Source organism: Lepidochelys kempii, chromosome 6 (assembly GCF_965140265.1).
Source record: "Lepidochelys kempii isolate rLepKem1 chromosome 6, rLepKem1.hap2, whole genome shotgun sequence".
Lineage (NCBI taxonomy): Eukaryota > Metazoa > Chordata > Testudines > Cheloniidae > Lepidochelys > Lepidochelys kempii.
Window position 1 is genome coordinate 101,683,447 of NC_133261.1, and position 14,821 is coordinate 101,698,267.

At 40.2% G+C, this 14,821-nt stretch overlaps 1 protein-coding gene across 3 annotated transcripts in view; it reads left to right on the forward strand.

Annotated features, from left to right (window-relative positions):
• TDP1 (tyrosyl-DNA phosphodiesterase 1) overlaps nt 1-14,821 on the forward strand; it is a 114,355-nt gene that overhangs the window by 1,772 nt on the left and 97,762 nt on the right. For all 3 annotated transcript variants that reach the window (XM_073349395.1, XM_073349396.1, XM_073349397.1), the window contains exons 2-7: nt 781-1,337; nt 3,170-3,213; nt 4,077-4,132; nt 7,895-7,991; nt 8,873-8,907; nt 13,525-13,617. In XM_073349395.1, the coding sequence (XP_073205496.1) occupies nt 785-1,337; nt 3,170-3,213; nt 4,077-4,132; nt 7,895-7,991; nt 8,873-8,907; nt 13,525-13,617 (878 nt within the window). In that variant the 5' untranslated portion in view covers nt 781-784. The remainder of the gene's footprint in view (nt 1-780; nt 1,338-3,169; nt 3,214-4,076; nt 4,133-7,894; nt 7,992-8,872; nt 8,908-13,524; nt 13,618-14,821) is intronic.

Below are 14,821 nucleotides of genomic sequence, written 5' to 3' on the forward strand. Positions count from 1 at the left end.
TGGTTCGTAGCCTGTCATTTCGATGTGCTCTCCCATTGCAAAAGTCAGTAGGTCAGTAGTTCTCAAACTTTTGTACTGGTGACCCCTTTTACACAGCAAGCCTCTGAATGCAACCCCGCCCTTATACATTAAAAACACTTTTTAATATATTTAACACCATTATAAATGCTGAAGGCAAAGCGGGGTTGGGGGTGGAGGCTGACAGCCTGTGGGCCCCCCCCATGTAATAACCTCATAACCCCCTGGGGGTCCCACCCCCCATTTTGAGAACCCCTGCAGTAGGTGTTGTAGTCTGTCTCCCAGGCTTAAAATCTTGATTTAAGGCCAGAGCGATCCTAAAAAGTTAGGTCAAACCATCTACATAGTTCAGGGGTGTGAAAAATCCACACCTCCTGAGCTATGTAGTTAAACCAATCTAATCCCCAGTGCAGACAGCACTAGGTCAACTGAAGAATTCTATATATTCTGTTTTCTGTAGACCTAGCTATTGCCTCTTGGGGAGGTGGATTAACTACAGTGATTGGAGAACCCCTCCTGTCGCTGTAGTGAGTGACTCCACAGTAGCAGTTTACATGTAGACGGAACCTAAATCTTGCATATTTGGAGGATTTCTAAGTGAGAAGCTCTCTGGATGACCCCTTAAATAAGAAAATCTCAAAGGCAGGGTGAAAGTTCAGGATGGTTAATGAGTAAATAAGCTCTGGCAAGGAAAATGCCCTTATGAGAAGTACAGTAGGCATAAAGCACAGCTTTTGTGGGTGTTTTTTTGTTTTTTTTCAGAAACATGTCTCAAGAAAGTGAGCATGGGAGATGGACAGTATCCAGCAGTGATGAAAGTACAGAAGAAAATGATGATGCTGAGAAGCCATCTACATCTTCTTTGTCTCTCAGTGGACATGGCAAAACTAGTGGATCACAGTACCCATGTTCAGAGGCCAGAAAAGTTGGTCAAAAGAGAAAAGCCTCCCCTGTGAAATTTAGTGATAAAAGTTTTTCTACAGAGATTTCACCAGCAAAAATCCAGAGAACTTCCCAAGAAGGTTTAGGCTGGTGCCTTTCAAGTAGTGATGAGGAACCTGAATCTGAAGGTCAGCCGAAGCATGCACAAAAGGAAGCAGTCAAAGTGGAGAAATTCAGTGCACCTAAAAAGCAGCCTTCACATAGATGTGAAGATAATGAGCTCCCAGTGAGCCAAAAGCCAGAAAAACATTATAAGGTAGCAAGTGAAGGCCAGGACACTTGGGATTTGTTGAATGGAGGGAATCCTTTCAGATTCTTTGTCACTAAAGTCAAAGGTATTAAGTCTAAGTACAACTCTGGAGCCCTTCACATAAAAGGTGAGTGTTTAATTCCTACAGAAACAGTGTTTCAAGTAGAACGGGAGCATTAAAGAAAGCGTTCTTGTATATGTGTGTTGTAAGTATGTGTAAGCATTACTGTAATGTAGCTTGACTTTCTTAACACACAAGTCGTGAAATTCAGTTATAGTCCCTCTTTTGGAAATATGTAATATATGGATGGTATAAGCTGTGTTTTATGGCCATAACCCTTTGGGTACCAGTTCCCAATACAGCCTCTGGGTTAGAGTGCACCCTTGGAATGCATCTACCTGAGAGAGGTTGCATGGTGCTTGCATTGCTTCCTTCTGAGGTTCTGCTGAGGGAGAAGGATTTGAATTCATTATTAGGATCTTCTAGGAGCCCCACCAGTTGGAGGCTCCCTGGAATAAAGTGCATTTCCTAGGTGCTGAATTACCTACCCCTCAAAATTTGCAATTGCCTTATACCACTGTGAATGCTCTTATTGCTGAACTTTTAAAGCTCTTGGATCTGCAGTCCTAGAAATGACTGGAGATCTGGGTGTAACCCAAAGTTGAATAACTCCTTCTGTGTGGAGTATTGACACTTCAAAGATGACACACCAGATAAATAGGCCAGTTATGGCTGATGTGCAAAAAATAACTTCATATTTCTTAATACATATGTTGTACATCTTGAACTTCAGCAGCAATGTTACACTAACAGTCTGTGTACATTTAATTAAATAGTCATAGTGTGCATTTATTTCAGTATGAGAGTTGTGGGCTGACCTTTAGCAAAATGGAAGTGCTTGTACCAATATGAGTGTACATATTTGTAGCCCTGTACTTGTGTACAATGAAATTAAGTGATGAGAGTCATGCCTCAGGGTGTGGTTGATTCTTTAGCCAATATTCTCACCAGTGTTGTCTGACGGATCCATACCACGAGATTTTAAAGGAGTAAATCAAGATGCTGAGGATTCTCACATCTTTGACTTCAGTGGGACTTGAGGGCTTTCATCTTTTCTCAGAAGTGCTCTGCATCTTGCTTGATTGAGCCCTGAACTAGGTGATAGTTTTTGTGCATTTAATCTGCAAAACCAGGTTTTGTGGGAAGAGTCTTAAAATATTTCATCTGATAATATTTTGGGAAAGCATGCATGTGATTATATTTTGAACTAAATCTTTTAGTGCTTCACACATTGCATTATCTGTGAGCAATCTATTATAAATTCTAGTACACAAAGAATATGAAGCTTCTGTCTTGGGCCTGCAATAAGACTCTTGTGTGGCCTCTTTGACTTCAGTAGGAGTTGACCTCTATGAATCCAGTTGCAGGATCAGAGGCTGTCTCTCTGCTCTAGCTGCATTTGCTTCTCCTCCTCCTTCCCCCCCCCCCCCCCACCACCACCCAAAAAAAAAAAAAGTGGGAAAATGCTGAATTGTTGTCAGGAGACTCAAGTCCTTCGTGTCCAGCACAAGCATAGTATGGACAGTATCAGTACAAATATCTTCACGTTACCTTGCCGATGTTCTTCAAATCTGTTTTGGAGGGCCTACCTTCAGAGGTGACAGGGTAGCTCATTCTCCATTGCTCACTATATTCTTCCATTCTCTGCTAACAAGTTTGCTATTTTTTTGGTAGACAGACAATCAATGAACTGGTCTGTCACCCCAGATTATTTCACAAACAGTTGCTGATGCTGCTTGTCTGGACTGCATTTAAGCCAGCAATCTAGATGAGGAAGTCTCCCTATCATTTTACTAGGACCATGTGCAATAGTAATTAACAAATTGTTACAAGATCTAAAGTGTATATGAGTATTTTACTAATAAAGATGTGGTTAATAGTGTGTTGTTTTTTAATAGATATTTTGTCTCCTCTCTTTGGGACTCTTGTATCTTCTGCTCAGGTGAGTTTTATGTCTTGCTGTTTTGTTTTGTTTTTCCCTTTCAAATTTTGAACTCACTTTCAATGGTTTATGCTGATATAATTCCATTGACCTCAAGGCTGCTACTCTGGACTCCTCCAGTGTAACTAATATCAGAATCTAGCCCTTCCCATTTAAATATAACTGGAACAGTGGGAAAATACTTAAAAAGCCACACGCTTTCTGAAGGAGACATATTTTATGTCTGAGTGAAATATTCTCTCTTCTGTTCAAAATTCAGGCTAATCCTAAAAAACTTCATCTTAGGCTATGTTTTCACTTTCAGAGTACAAACACTGCATTTAGAGTACAAACACTGCATGCCCAGCTAGCATGGATATCAATAGCAGTGTAGATTGGGGAAGTACAGCCTTGGTGAGTAGAGTACGGACACGCTGGATCTTTTGTGTATGTACCCTACACTGCGCTCTATGCTTCCAAGCAGTGACTCCCATGAGCCTGTTTTTATCAGTGTAGTATCCAGCTGCCTCTCTGCTGCTGGAGTCTTTCCCCACAGCAGTGTAATGAAAAATAATATAAAGTGAGCACTGTACACTTTTTGTATTCTGTGTTCTAACTGAAATCAATATATTTGAAAATGTAGAAAAACATCCAAAATATTTATAATAAATGTAAATTGGTATTCTATTATTAAGTGTGATTAATCTCATGATTAGTTGCTATTTTTAATAGTTTGCCAGCCCTACTTGAAATGTACTCTAAAACATAAGTACTGCTGTACACACCAGTAATTTTCAGTGCAAAATATTTCTCCCTGTAGTTGCTGCTTTAGTGAAGTCTTTGCCCTTTTTTTAACTGGCCTTTCCTTTTCTCTCCATTGTAAGTTTAACTATTGTATAGATGTGGAATGGCTCATAAGACAGTATCCACAGGAATTCAGGTATGACTTTTTCAGGATATTTTAGAATTCTGTGTTAAATCATAATGATTTTTTGTGTGTGTGCATGAAAATTACTTAGGCCTGGATGCACAAAAAGAGTTAAGTGGCTAGGTCCCTGGTTTAGGTGCTTAAGTCCCAGTTTCAGCTTCACTGCAGTGCACAAAACTCTGCTGAACTCATGTGGCACCTAAGTTTTTGCTGTAAAAGTTTTCTAGGTGCCTGTGTTTCTGCCTCTGAGCATGCACACTGCTGCCTCACCCTAGGTGTTCGGGAGCCTATCTTCTGTGTAAGTCTGCTGACCGCTGGTGCCTAGGTTAGCCAGCACTAAAAATGTCAAGGACAGGGCAGGCTGCAAAAAAGAGAGCAGATTCTCCCAAAACTGGAGGTTAACACTGAAGTTGGACTCACCAACTAGTCACGAACTGTGCTTCTGATCGCCCACACTGGTTATCCGGAATCTGAAAAAAAGAAATCACGCAGCCCCATTTATTCCAGTTCTCTGGCTCCCAATCAGCACATAGGTCCAGTAAAATGAGGCATTATTTAAAAACTCTGCTCACTGTATAAAATGTTCTTCTGATCCCCAAAGGGCCAGCCACATTACCGGATCAATATTAGTTTGGATCTTACCCAGAATACCACATTGCCAGCCAATCTTTTAGTATCTAAAATGAAAGGTTTATTATAAAATAAAAGAGAGTTGTTAAATCATCAAAATGGTCAGATACATACGTAAGACTTCAGAGTCCATATATCAGGTTCTTAGCAGCATTTGTGAGTTTGCTGGCTTGTAGAATCCCTCTGGAATGCATGCAAAGCTTGGATGGGTCTGTCAGTCCTTTCCTTTGTTCAATGCTTCAGTTTGTAGAGAAATTACCAAGGTGAGAAGCAGGATTGAAGACTAAATGGAGAAGATGCAATTTCCTTTTTATATCCTTTGCTATGTCGCTTGTACTTACTTTGTCCCAAACACAAATTTACAGCATGTGGGAGTCCCCTGGTCACCAGCATGTCTCTACATGTCCTGCTGACTCATAAGAAACCCCTGGCTTCTCTTAATGGGTTCATTGTATAGCTGATTGCCCTTCATGGCCCATCTAACTGGCTAGATGGTGCTGATGTCAAACTGTCTGGGGATGTGACCCAGAAAAATGGCACAGGTTTGAGATACAGATATATTGCACATTTATAACACACAATAGAAAGACGATACAAATATATAAACAAGATTATCACACTTGGCAAATCCTAACTTTTTTCTACTGATCCCTTACATGGCATATCTTGTATAAGATTCATGGCAATTTTATAATACTGGTATTAGTAATATTATAAATGGTCACACATATTCCATACAGTGTTGCAAGCCCTACAACAATTCACAAACCAGGGTAAGATAGGCATTCGAACACCAAAGTCACATGCAGGGCCTGATCTGGTAGGAGGACTCTGGTCACGCTTACAGCACACTTGTGGATAGAGTGGAGTGGAGTGGCGTGGCGGGGAGATAATAATATTTGGGATTGTGATAGTACCCAGGGGTCAGAGTCCAATCATTCTGTGGGTGCTGTGCAAACATAGTTGCTGCCCCAAATGATGAGCAGTCTGAAAAGACCAGAAACAAAGGAAGGGGAAGTGAAAAACAACATACAAGCAAAATAGTCTGTGTGGCAATAGGCACATTTTTTAATTCCTCCCTTTAACTAACACACACACACACACAAAGGGTCTAAGTAGGAAGAAAACAACAAGGTACTTCTGTGGCTGGTAAAAAGATTAAAAAATACAAACTAGCAGGGAGAAGCATACTAACAGGCAGGCTCAAATAAATTAATAGCTTTCAGCCCTAAAACTGTATGGCCTGGATGTATAAAAGGAGTTAAGTGTTGAATGCTGAGTGTCTTAGCACCCAACATTTTGGCACCTATAAAATCACTGATTCACAAACCCTGAGTTTTGCATCTGGGCTCTCTACAGAATAAATGGGGAGAGAGGCACCTTAGACTACAATTGACAAAACCCAGCTAGGCAAGGCTATGCTAGGCAAGGAGCTGCTAAGCTAGCCAATGGGAGATGCCAACAAGAGGGTGTGTGCTAAGCCCCACCTATCTCATGAAGGTATAGGCATCTAAGTCCGGGCTGCAGGGAGGCAAATATCTCTGCCATTCTCAACTGAGACTCTTTCCTGGAGTTAGGCTCCTGTGCTGTTTTTGGAAGAAGCCGGGAGGGGGAGAAACTCCTTCCTTCCCTTACAACTTTTAGACCAGTGGTGAGGGTACTCACCTGGGTTGTGGGAGACCCAGAGTTCAAGTTTTCCCTTGGCCTGAAGGGGAGAAGGGATTTGAACAGGAATTTGCCACCTCTCAGGAGAGTGCCCTAACTGCTGTTTTATTCTGATGTGGGGCTCCCTTGCTCTCTCCTGTTTGAAGCTGTTCCACTTTGGATGAATAATTAGTCATTTGGGTGAGAGAGAGAGAGAGCGAGCAAGCAGGAGTGACTCTGTAGCCTGGTGGTTAGAGCACTCACTCAGGATGTGGGAGACCCACAAGCTAGTCCTCCTGTTCCAATGACTCTTTAACAATGAAGCTTCAACAGGACAGATTGAGGAAGCCCAGTATCAGAATATATCCTAGTTCAGTGGTAAGACCACTCACCTGAGAAGTAGCTGATCCTTAGGCAGAGGGGGGACTTGAACCAGGCTTATTGTTTTCTTCCTTCTTAGACCCTGTGTGTGTGTTAACGGGAGGAATTAACAAAAAAAATACCTGTTGCTCTATGGACTATTTTGTTGGTATGTTGTTTTTTCACTCCCCCTTCCTTCGTTTCGTGTCTTTTCAGACTGGTCGTCATTTGGGGCAGCGAGTATGTTTGCATAGCACCTTGAATGATAGACCTCTGGGTGCTATCACAATACCAATTATTGTTAATATCTCCCTGTCACTCCACTCCATCCTTATCTTTGCGTGCTGTAGGCTTCTAAACAAAATGTGTACATTATTCTCCTAAATGTCACTTTGCTGTTTCCATCACACTAGAAATGCAATGGAGTGGAGCATTAGGGAGTGAATATGACTGTCAAAATGCTGTGGTGAACTTTGAGCAGGAGTGCTATGCAGATCACTACCTAAGGGAGCCTTTCTCAATGCTTCTGAATCTAAGGTCTTCCAAGGGGATTTTATCTGCTGCTTTCTTCTTAGAGACAAAAGTGGACAATATATTTTATTGGACCAAGTTCTGTTAGTGAAAGAGACAAGCTTTTGAGATAGAGAGTTCTGGGTGACCTGAAGAAGACATCCATGTAGCTTGTCTCTTTCATCAAGTGCTTCTTCAGGTCACCCAGAGCTCTGTGTAGTTCAAAAGCTTGTCACTTTCACCAACAGTTGTTGGTCCAGTAGAAGATATTACTTCACCCACCTTGTCTCTCTCATATCCTGGGACCAGCACAGCTACAACAATGCTGGAAGCCTGCCTTCTGAGACAGTTTCCCTTTTGGTCTCTAAATCGCTCCCGCTTCTCTTCCAACTGAGTTTGTAGCACCTCTTTCTCAGAAGCTTATATCCTAATCACTTCTTTAATTCCTTGGTGTTATTGATTGGCAGTGCAAATTATACCTCCCTTTCTTTGCTAGAGTGTGGGAGTTGGGAACCAGAAATTGTAGCTACATGAAAGAGCAGCTACGGTAGATTGCTGCCTCTGAGTAACCTGCTAACCCACCTGATAAAGTTTTTATTAAAATCCATCACTTTTTAATTTTGTTTTAAGGAAAAAACCATTATTAATAGTACATGGTGAAAAGCGAGAATCCAAGGCTGAACTGCATGCACAGGCACACCCATATGAAAATGTCCGCCTTTGCCAGGTAATTCACTCTTAACTCATCCTTCTTTTGACAAGACAATATCGTAACCTCTGCTGGAATACCATAGTACAAAGGACCATGCTAGCATAGATCATAATATTGTAGGGCAAATGGTGTTTATGAAAATTCCATTTGTCTTCACACTCTTTTCCTAGTAGTGTATTATGTATGGTAGAGGATTTGTTTGTATATAATGTCATTCAGTACCTGAACATAAATCCTACAAGTTTTATGGGCTCCACAATAAGCATGCTTTATATTCAACCTATTACTGAAATAAGAGAGCCATTTCTTTAAAAAAACAAAACAAAACCTCCTCCTAAAGACATGGTTATGTATTTGAATATGTAAATGAGGTGTGACTTTTGGTGTTGCAACTACTAGATGCCGGTGATTAACAAATTAAAATATTGTATTCCCAAAAGAGCGGTCTGGAGTGGTCTGAGGGGTTGCTTCTCTCTCCCTGGGCAGTGTAAATAAACAGTGTAGAAATATAGAATTGCCTTTCATCTGTAGTTTCTTGTATGTCTTGCTCCTCTCTCCCACATCAAATAAACCTTAATTTTAACTGCCTGCAACAGAGCTGTCACACCCCAGAAGGCTTTGAGTGTCTTTGGAAACACTGCTCTTAAATACCAAAAGAACTTTGGCCTAATGTCTCAGTCACAATAATGGTGAATGGTGTAATATGTAAAGATTATTCACTTTTAGCAATTGGAGATTGCATCTACAGGTGCTTGGGGTAAAAGTGGCTGTGTTGTAATTTGGTGATTTCTCCACTAGAGAGCAGTAATTGAAGCAAAATGCAAGCTGCAACCTTCTCTCTTTTTGATTGTATTAGGATGTTGGTTTTTTTAATTACCTAATTTTCATTGTTCTAGGCTAAGCTGGATATTGCCTTTGGAACCCACCACACGTAAGTAATTGCTGTGAAGCAGGAAAGTCCAGTTTTAAAGATAATGCTGGGGCTGCTGTATAAAATGTATGCATTATCTCTAATGCTTTAAAGAACAATTCATAGGGTGGGAAAGCTGGGTTATAAAGATGCTTTTGAATTTAAAGGCTAGTCTGTACATTGGTAGAGACTGAGGTTTCAAAGAACTGCATAGTGTTCCCCATGGTATTTACAAATGTTTATAAGTGGGGCCCTACCAAATTCACAGTCCATTTTGGTCAATTTCATGGCCATAGAATTTTAAAAATAGTCAATTTCACAGTTTCAGATGTTTACAGCTGAAATTTCACAGCGTTGTGGTGGTGTAACCATGGAGGTCCTGACCCAAAAGGAAGTTTTGGGGGGTTGCGGGATTGCCACTCTTCTTCTGCTCTGCTGCTGGCAGCAGCACTGCGTTCTGGCTGGGCAGCGCCCAGCTCTAAAGCCAACGTTACTGCCAGCAGCAGCCAGAAGTGAGGGTCACAGGATATGTGGGGGTGGTCCCCTGGAGCCTGGCACATGGTAGGAGCTCCCAGCTGGGGTGTCCCCAGCCCTGCCCCATCCCTACGATAGCCATATAGTGTGGGGGAGATCAGATTTCATGGTCCATGATGTGTTTTTCACAGCCATGAGTTTGGTAGGGCCCTATTTATAAGGATCACAGTGCTTTGTTTCATTTCTCAGCCATAACTAACTCTCAAGGAGACTTAATGTTTTTAGCCTGTTACTCTTTTTCTCACTTAATAAGTCATGGATTTCTAGTCTTTTGATTTAAAAAAAATTATTCTAGGAGATTAAAACATGCTGGCTGTTTTTTTTAAAAAAGAAAAGTGGGTAAGGGGGGGCTTGCAAATTTACAAGGATAATTGCTTAGCCAGCAAACTGAAGGTAGCAGAAAATCAAATTTGCACATAGTCCAGGAATTAAGGCTTCTGTTCTGTAATCAATCTTGGACAGATTTCAGTAGGCCACTCAAATACGCTGCACTCACTTTTGCAGTTACAGTTCTTGCTTATGACGCAATATAAACATGTATCTTTACAAATCTGGACTAATGGCCATTCACTACAAAAGCAAGTTTAAAAGAAAGCTGATGTCTCTTTGGAAAGTTTTAAATGGTGTGTGTGTGTATGTATGTATGTATGTATGTATATATATATTTAAGATGAAACTGGCATTTTATAGTATGCCTGTGGTTGACAGGATGTATTGCTGAAAAATGACACTTGTGACACTGTCAAGATTGGAACCTGAACATTGGATAATAAACCACAAGTGTCCTTTCTGCATTGTTACTGATAAACAAGCTAAGAACTTTTCTCTGTTATTAAAACAAAACAGTTATGGTGCAATTCATCTGAATGCAGATGGTACCCATAATACCCTAAGCACTACTTAAGCAATAACAACTTGGTGTTTAATGGTGCCTATGCTGGTTTACAGGTTATCTGAACTGGGATTAATTTTAATCCTTGATGCTGTGTCAGTATACATCGTCCCATGATCACATATAGTTTAACAGAGGAGAAAGGCCACTGCTATATGGTTTGGGACCCCTCTTCTCCCCCATATTGATATCATTGCTGTTTTCCAGTGGCATGTTTTATTCCTGTACAATTTAGATTTCAGGACATCTCTGATGTCTCTTTTTCCTATCTATTCTTTGGTTTAGAAAAAAAATTCTAGGAGAATAAAACAGGTTTGCTTTAGAAAAAGAAAACAAAACTGGGAGCAAAAGGGTTGGATTTTTAAGTAACTGCTCCAGATAGGAGTTTTGGAAAATGGGAAAACTGTCACAAATGGACTCTTTACAACTCGGTGTAGCAGAGTATTGAGTTTGCAACCTGCAAGCCAAAGGTAGAAAACTTCCTTAGTTACTGGACACTTTCTGGGTTTGAGATAGAAAAAAGGTACTTCTTGGATTTCAGACATTACAACACCTAGCTCTGTTGAAATTGGTTACTGACTTTTATGGAAACTTATAAAAAGGTGAAATGAAGGTAAAAAGTGGGTTTGAAAGGATGAGCATCTTAAATGAACTTTCTCATGAATATGCCTGCAGCTGACCTTCATCTTGTTTGTTTAGGGAGGGGAATGCAAGAGAGGGGGGGAAAGAAATCAGTACTTGTAACAAACAAGAAGAGTCATACTGTTCCAGTCAGTTTTTCTCTCTGGAAGAGACAGGCTGTTGTCTGTTCCTGAGTCGAAGAAATTAGGCTGCAGGAATGAGTGGTTATTCTTCACATTGTTAATTGTTTATTTAAACAGAAAGCAGTTCTATTGTTAAGGTTAAGCACAGCTGGCACTCCACTATCATCCTTTTTTTAAAAAAAAAAGCCTTCAAATGATTGTCTATAATTAATTAAATGGCATGAATAACATTGTATAGCATAGCATGAACATCCCAGCTTCATTAAAGTATTCTCTGTATGCTGCATTTTATTTTGTTCCCCACAATGTATTTTGAGTTGTTTTAAATGATCATATTAAATGTTATAGTTCTATTCGACCCTAATGTTTTGAAAAGGTGCATCCTCTGACTGCCTTTCAGAAGTGCATTACCCAAAAGACCCAGGCCATTGCAGATGAAGCTTTGCGGTCTCCAGTGGGCTCAGCAACTGAAAATATTTTAATCGCAGACCTTGGAACATCATAAAACCCTTCTCATTCCAAGACATGCAGAGAAGACTGTAACACGGGTGTACCTTTCCTTTGTATGTTTCTGTTGGTTTGCTTTTGTGGCTTCAGGCTGCACAGAGTCAACCACTGTGTTTTAGAGGCTGCTGGAAGAGTATTTTTGACAGCCGCTGTTAACTTTAACTTGATCATTCTTATAAAGATTATCCTTTCATGGAATTGTAGGACTGGAAGGGACCTTGAGAGGTCATCTAGTCCATCCCCCTGCACTTGTGGCATGATTATTATTTAGACCATCCCTGACAGGTGTTTGTCTAACCTTCTCTTAAAAATCTCCAATGATGGAGATTCCACAACCTCCCTGGGCAATTTATTTCAGAGCTTAACCACCCTGACAGGATTTTTCCTAATGTCCAACCTAAACTGCCCTTGCTGCAATTTAAGCACATTGCTTTTTGTTTTATCCTCAGAGATTAAGGAGAACAATTTTTCTCTCTCCTCTTTGTAGCAACCTTTTATGTACTTGAAAACTTTTATCATGTCCCCTCCCAGTCTTCTCCTTTCCAGACTAAACAAACCCAGTTTTTTTCAATCTTCCCTCATAGGTCATGTTTTCTAGATCTTTAATCATTTTTGTTGCTCTTCTCTGGACTTTCTCCAATTTGTCGGCTTCTTGCCTGAAATGTGGTGTCCAGAACTGGACACAAAAATTCAGTTGAGGCCTAATCAGCGCAGAGTAGAGTGGAAGAATTACTTCTCGTGTCTTGCTTACAACACTCCTGCTAATATATCCCAGAATGATGTTTGCTTTTTTTGCAACAGTGTTACACTGTGGACTCATATTTTGCTTGTGATCCACTGTGACCCCAAATCCCTTTCTGCAGTGCTTCTTCCTAGGCAGTCATTTCCCGTTTTGTATGTGTGCAACTGATTGTTCCTTCCTAAGTGGAGTACTTTACATTTGTCCTTCAGACCATTTATCCTGTTTGTCCAGATGATTTTGAATTTTAATCCTGTTCTCCATAGCACTTGCAACCCTCCCAGCTTGGTATCATCTGCAAATGTTGTAAGTGTAGCTCTATCTAGGTTGTATTTCCTTAGTTTGTTTATGAGAAGGTCATGCAAGATAATAGCACAAGCTATACTAAAGTCAAGATATACCACATCTACCACTTCCCCCTATCCACAAGGCTTGTTACCTTGTCAAAGAAAACTATTAGGTTGGTTTGACACAATTTGTTCTTGACAAATCCATGCTGACTGTTATCTTATTCTCTTCTAGGTGTTTGCAAATCGAATTCTTAATTATTTGCTCCATTATCTTTTCGGGTACTGAAGTTAGGCTGACTTTGACACAAACTGTAATGTAAAAATACTTATTTTATAGTCTAGCCACACTGGATAAAGAATTTGATGTATGAGTTTCCAAAAACTACATTATGTTGAGATCCCTAACTACTTTGCCTAAACTATGTCATGAGCTCAAGTGAAACTACAATATCTATTTTCAATAGTGGGTATTTCAATCCCAGTTTGCTGAACACTAATGTTCAAAGATTAAAGCAAAATTTCTGAAGATGGTATCAGCCACGTGAGTTTAGAGTTATATTCTGTAATGGTTAAGAGACTACATGATACCATGCTAAGGAAGAGATGGAAGTCCATTGTAAACTCGGTTTGCACTGCAGGACTGTGTGTGCGCTCGCTCGCGCGCTCACTCTCACTTTGCAAGATCCAGGTCTTTATATATTTTGGTTCCAGGTCATTATATGACCTGAGCTCCGCACAGGCTCAGGAATCAGGCTGCCTAGACCTTACAAAGGCTCCAGTCCTTCATAGTGCAGTTAATTATCCAAATGATTTGAGAGGAATGGGGTTTAATAGAGCAATCTTTTGAATTTTTATTGTGCTCTATATTTTCTTACTATGGTACTTCATGAATTTTGTGCATTTATTTCTAAGGAAAATGATGTTGTTGTTATATGAAGAAGGTCTTCGAGTTGTGATACACACATCCAATCTTATTGATGCTGATTGGGACCAGAAAACTCAGGGGTAAGCAACTGTTTTTGGGTTTTTTTTGTTATAGTAGAGGCTTTGCTACCTAACAGTTGTTAAATAGGGAGGCTACATGTCTCATGCTGTAATGTGTGTTGAAGATGACCTGAAAAATGAAGATGAGGAATGGACTTTTTTTCCCTCTCCACGTTTAATAAATAAGGCCTGATAGGTGTTCATGTGTAGTTTGGTGGTGGTGGGATGTTGTCTTACTTTTACTAACTACTGTGGCTCTGCAATGCCATGTCGGGAGAAACTGGATTTACTTGTGCAATCACAATGGACACATGACTGGGGATAAGATTTGGACTCTTGCTCTCTTTTTATTGGTGATAATTCATGAGAATAGAAAAACACAGGCTGACTTTCATATATGGAGGGATTTGAAAAACTATGGTAAAAATTTTAATTTTTTTTAAAAATTTTAAAATTTAAAGTTAGTAACCTAAAGCCTCATCTAAGTCTTAAGGAAATACAGCTATTATTAATCAGTCATCTGGAAGCAACCACAATAAAGTATAGCTTTATTCTGAAAAGAGACGCTCTAAAAATGGTATCATAGAATGTTTAATTGTATCTCAGTTGTTTCAAGATCTAATTTGGTCAGCTTACAAGAAAGAACATACAGTATGCCAAGAATTTTTTTTTCTTTTTTTAAACTTGGCTGCCTATATTTATACGCCTCAATCCATATCTAGACATCTAAATACACTTGCCTGTTTTCAGAATGAACAGAGCAACTGCATCTTTCATGGAAGTCAATGGGGATGCACCAGTTTAGTGCATGTGATAGTCACTTCGCTTGTTAGATACCTAAATGAGGTTTTAAGGCAGCTATTCACGTAGCTGAAGTTGAAGTATCTTAGTTCGAGTTACCCGGCCATCCTCACGGTGGTGAGTTGACCACGGCAGCTCCCCCATCCACTCCGCTTACTCCTCCTGAGGTGGAGTACAGGCATCAATTCGGGATCGATTTATCACTTCTAGATGAGACATGATAAATCGCTCCCCAATAGATCGATCACTACCCGCTGAGCCGGCAGGTAGTGAAGACGTACCCTTAGTGTCTCACCAACAGAAGTTGGTCCAGTAAAAGATATTACCTCACCCACCTTGTCTCTCTAATGTCCTGGGTCCAACATGGCTACCACACTGCATTTGGCAATAAAATGTTAGTTTTGGGAACTTTCGCTAAACAGCA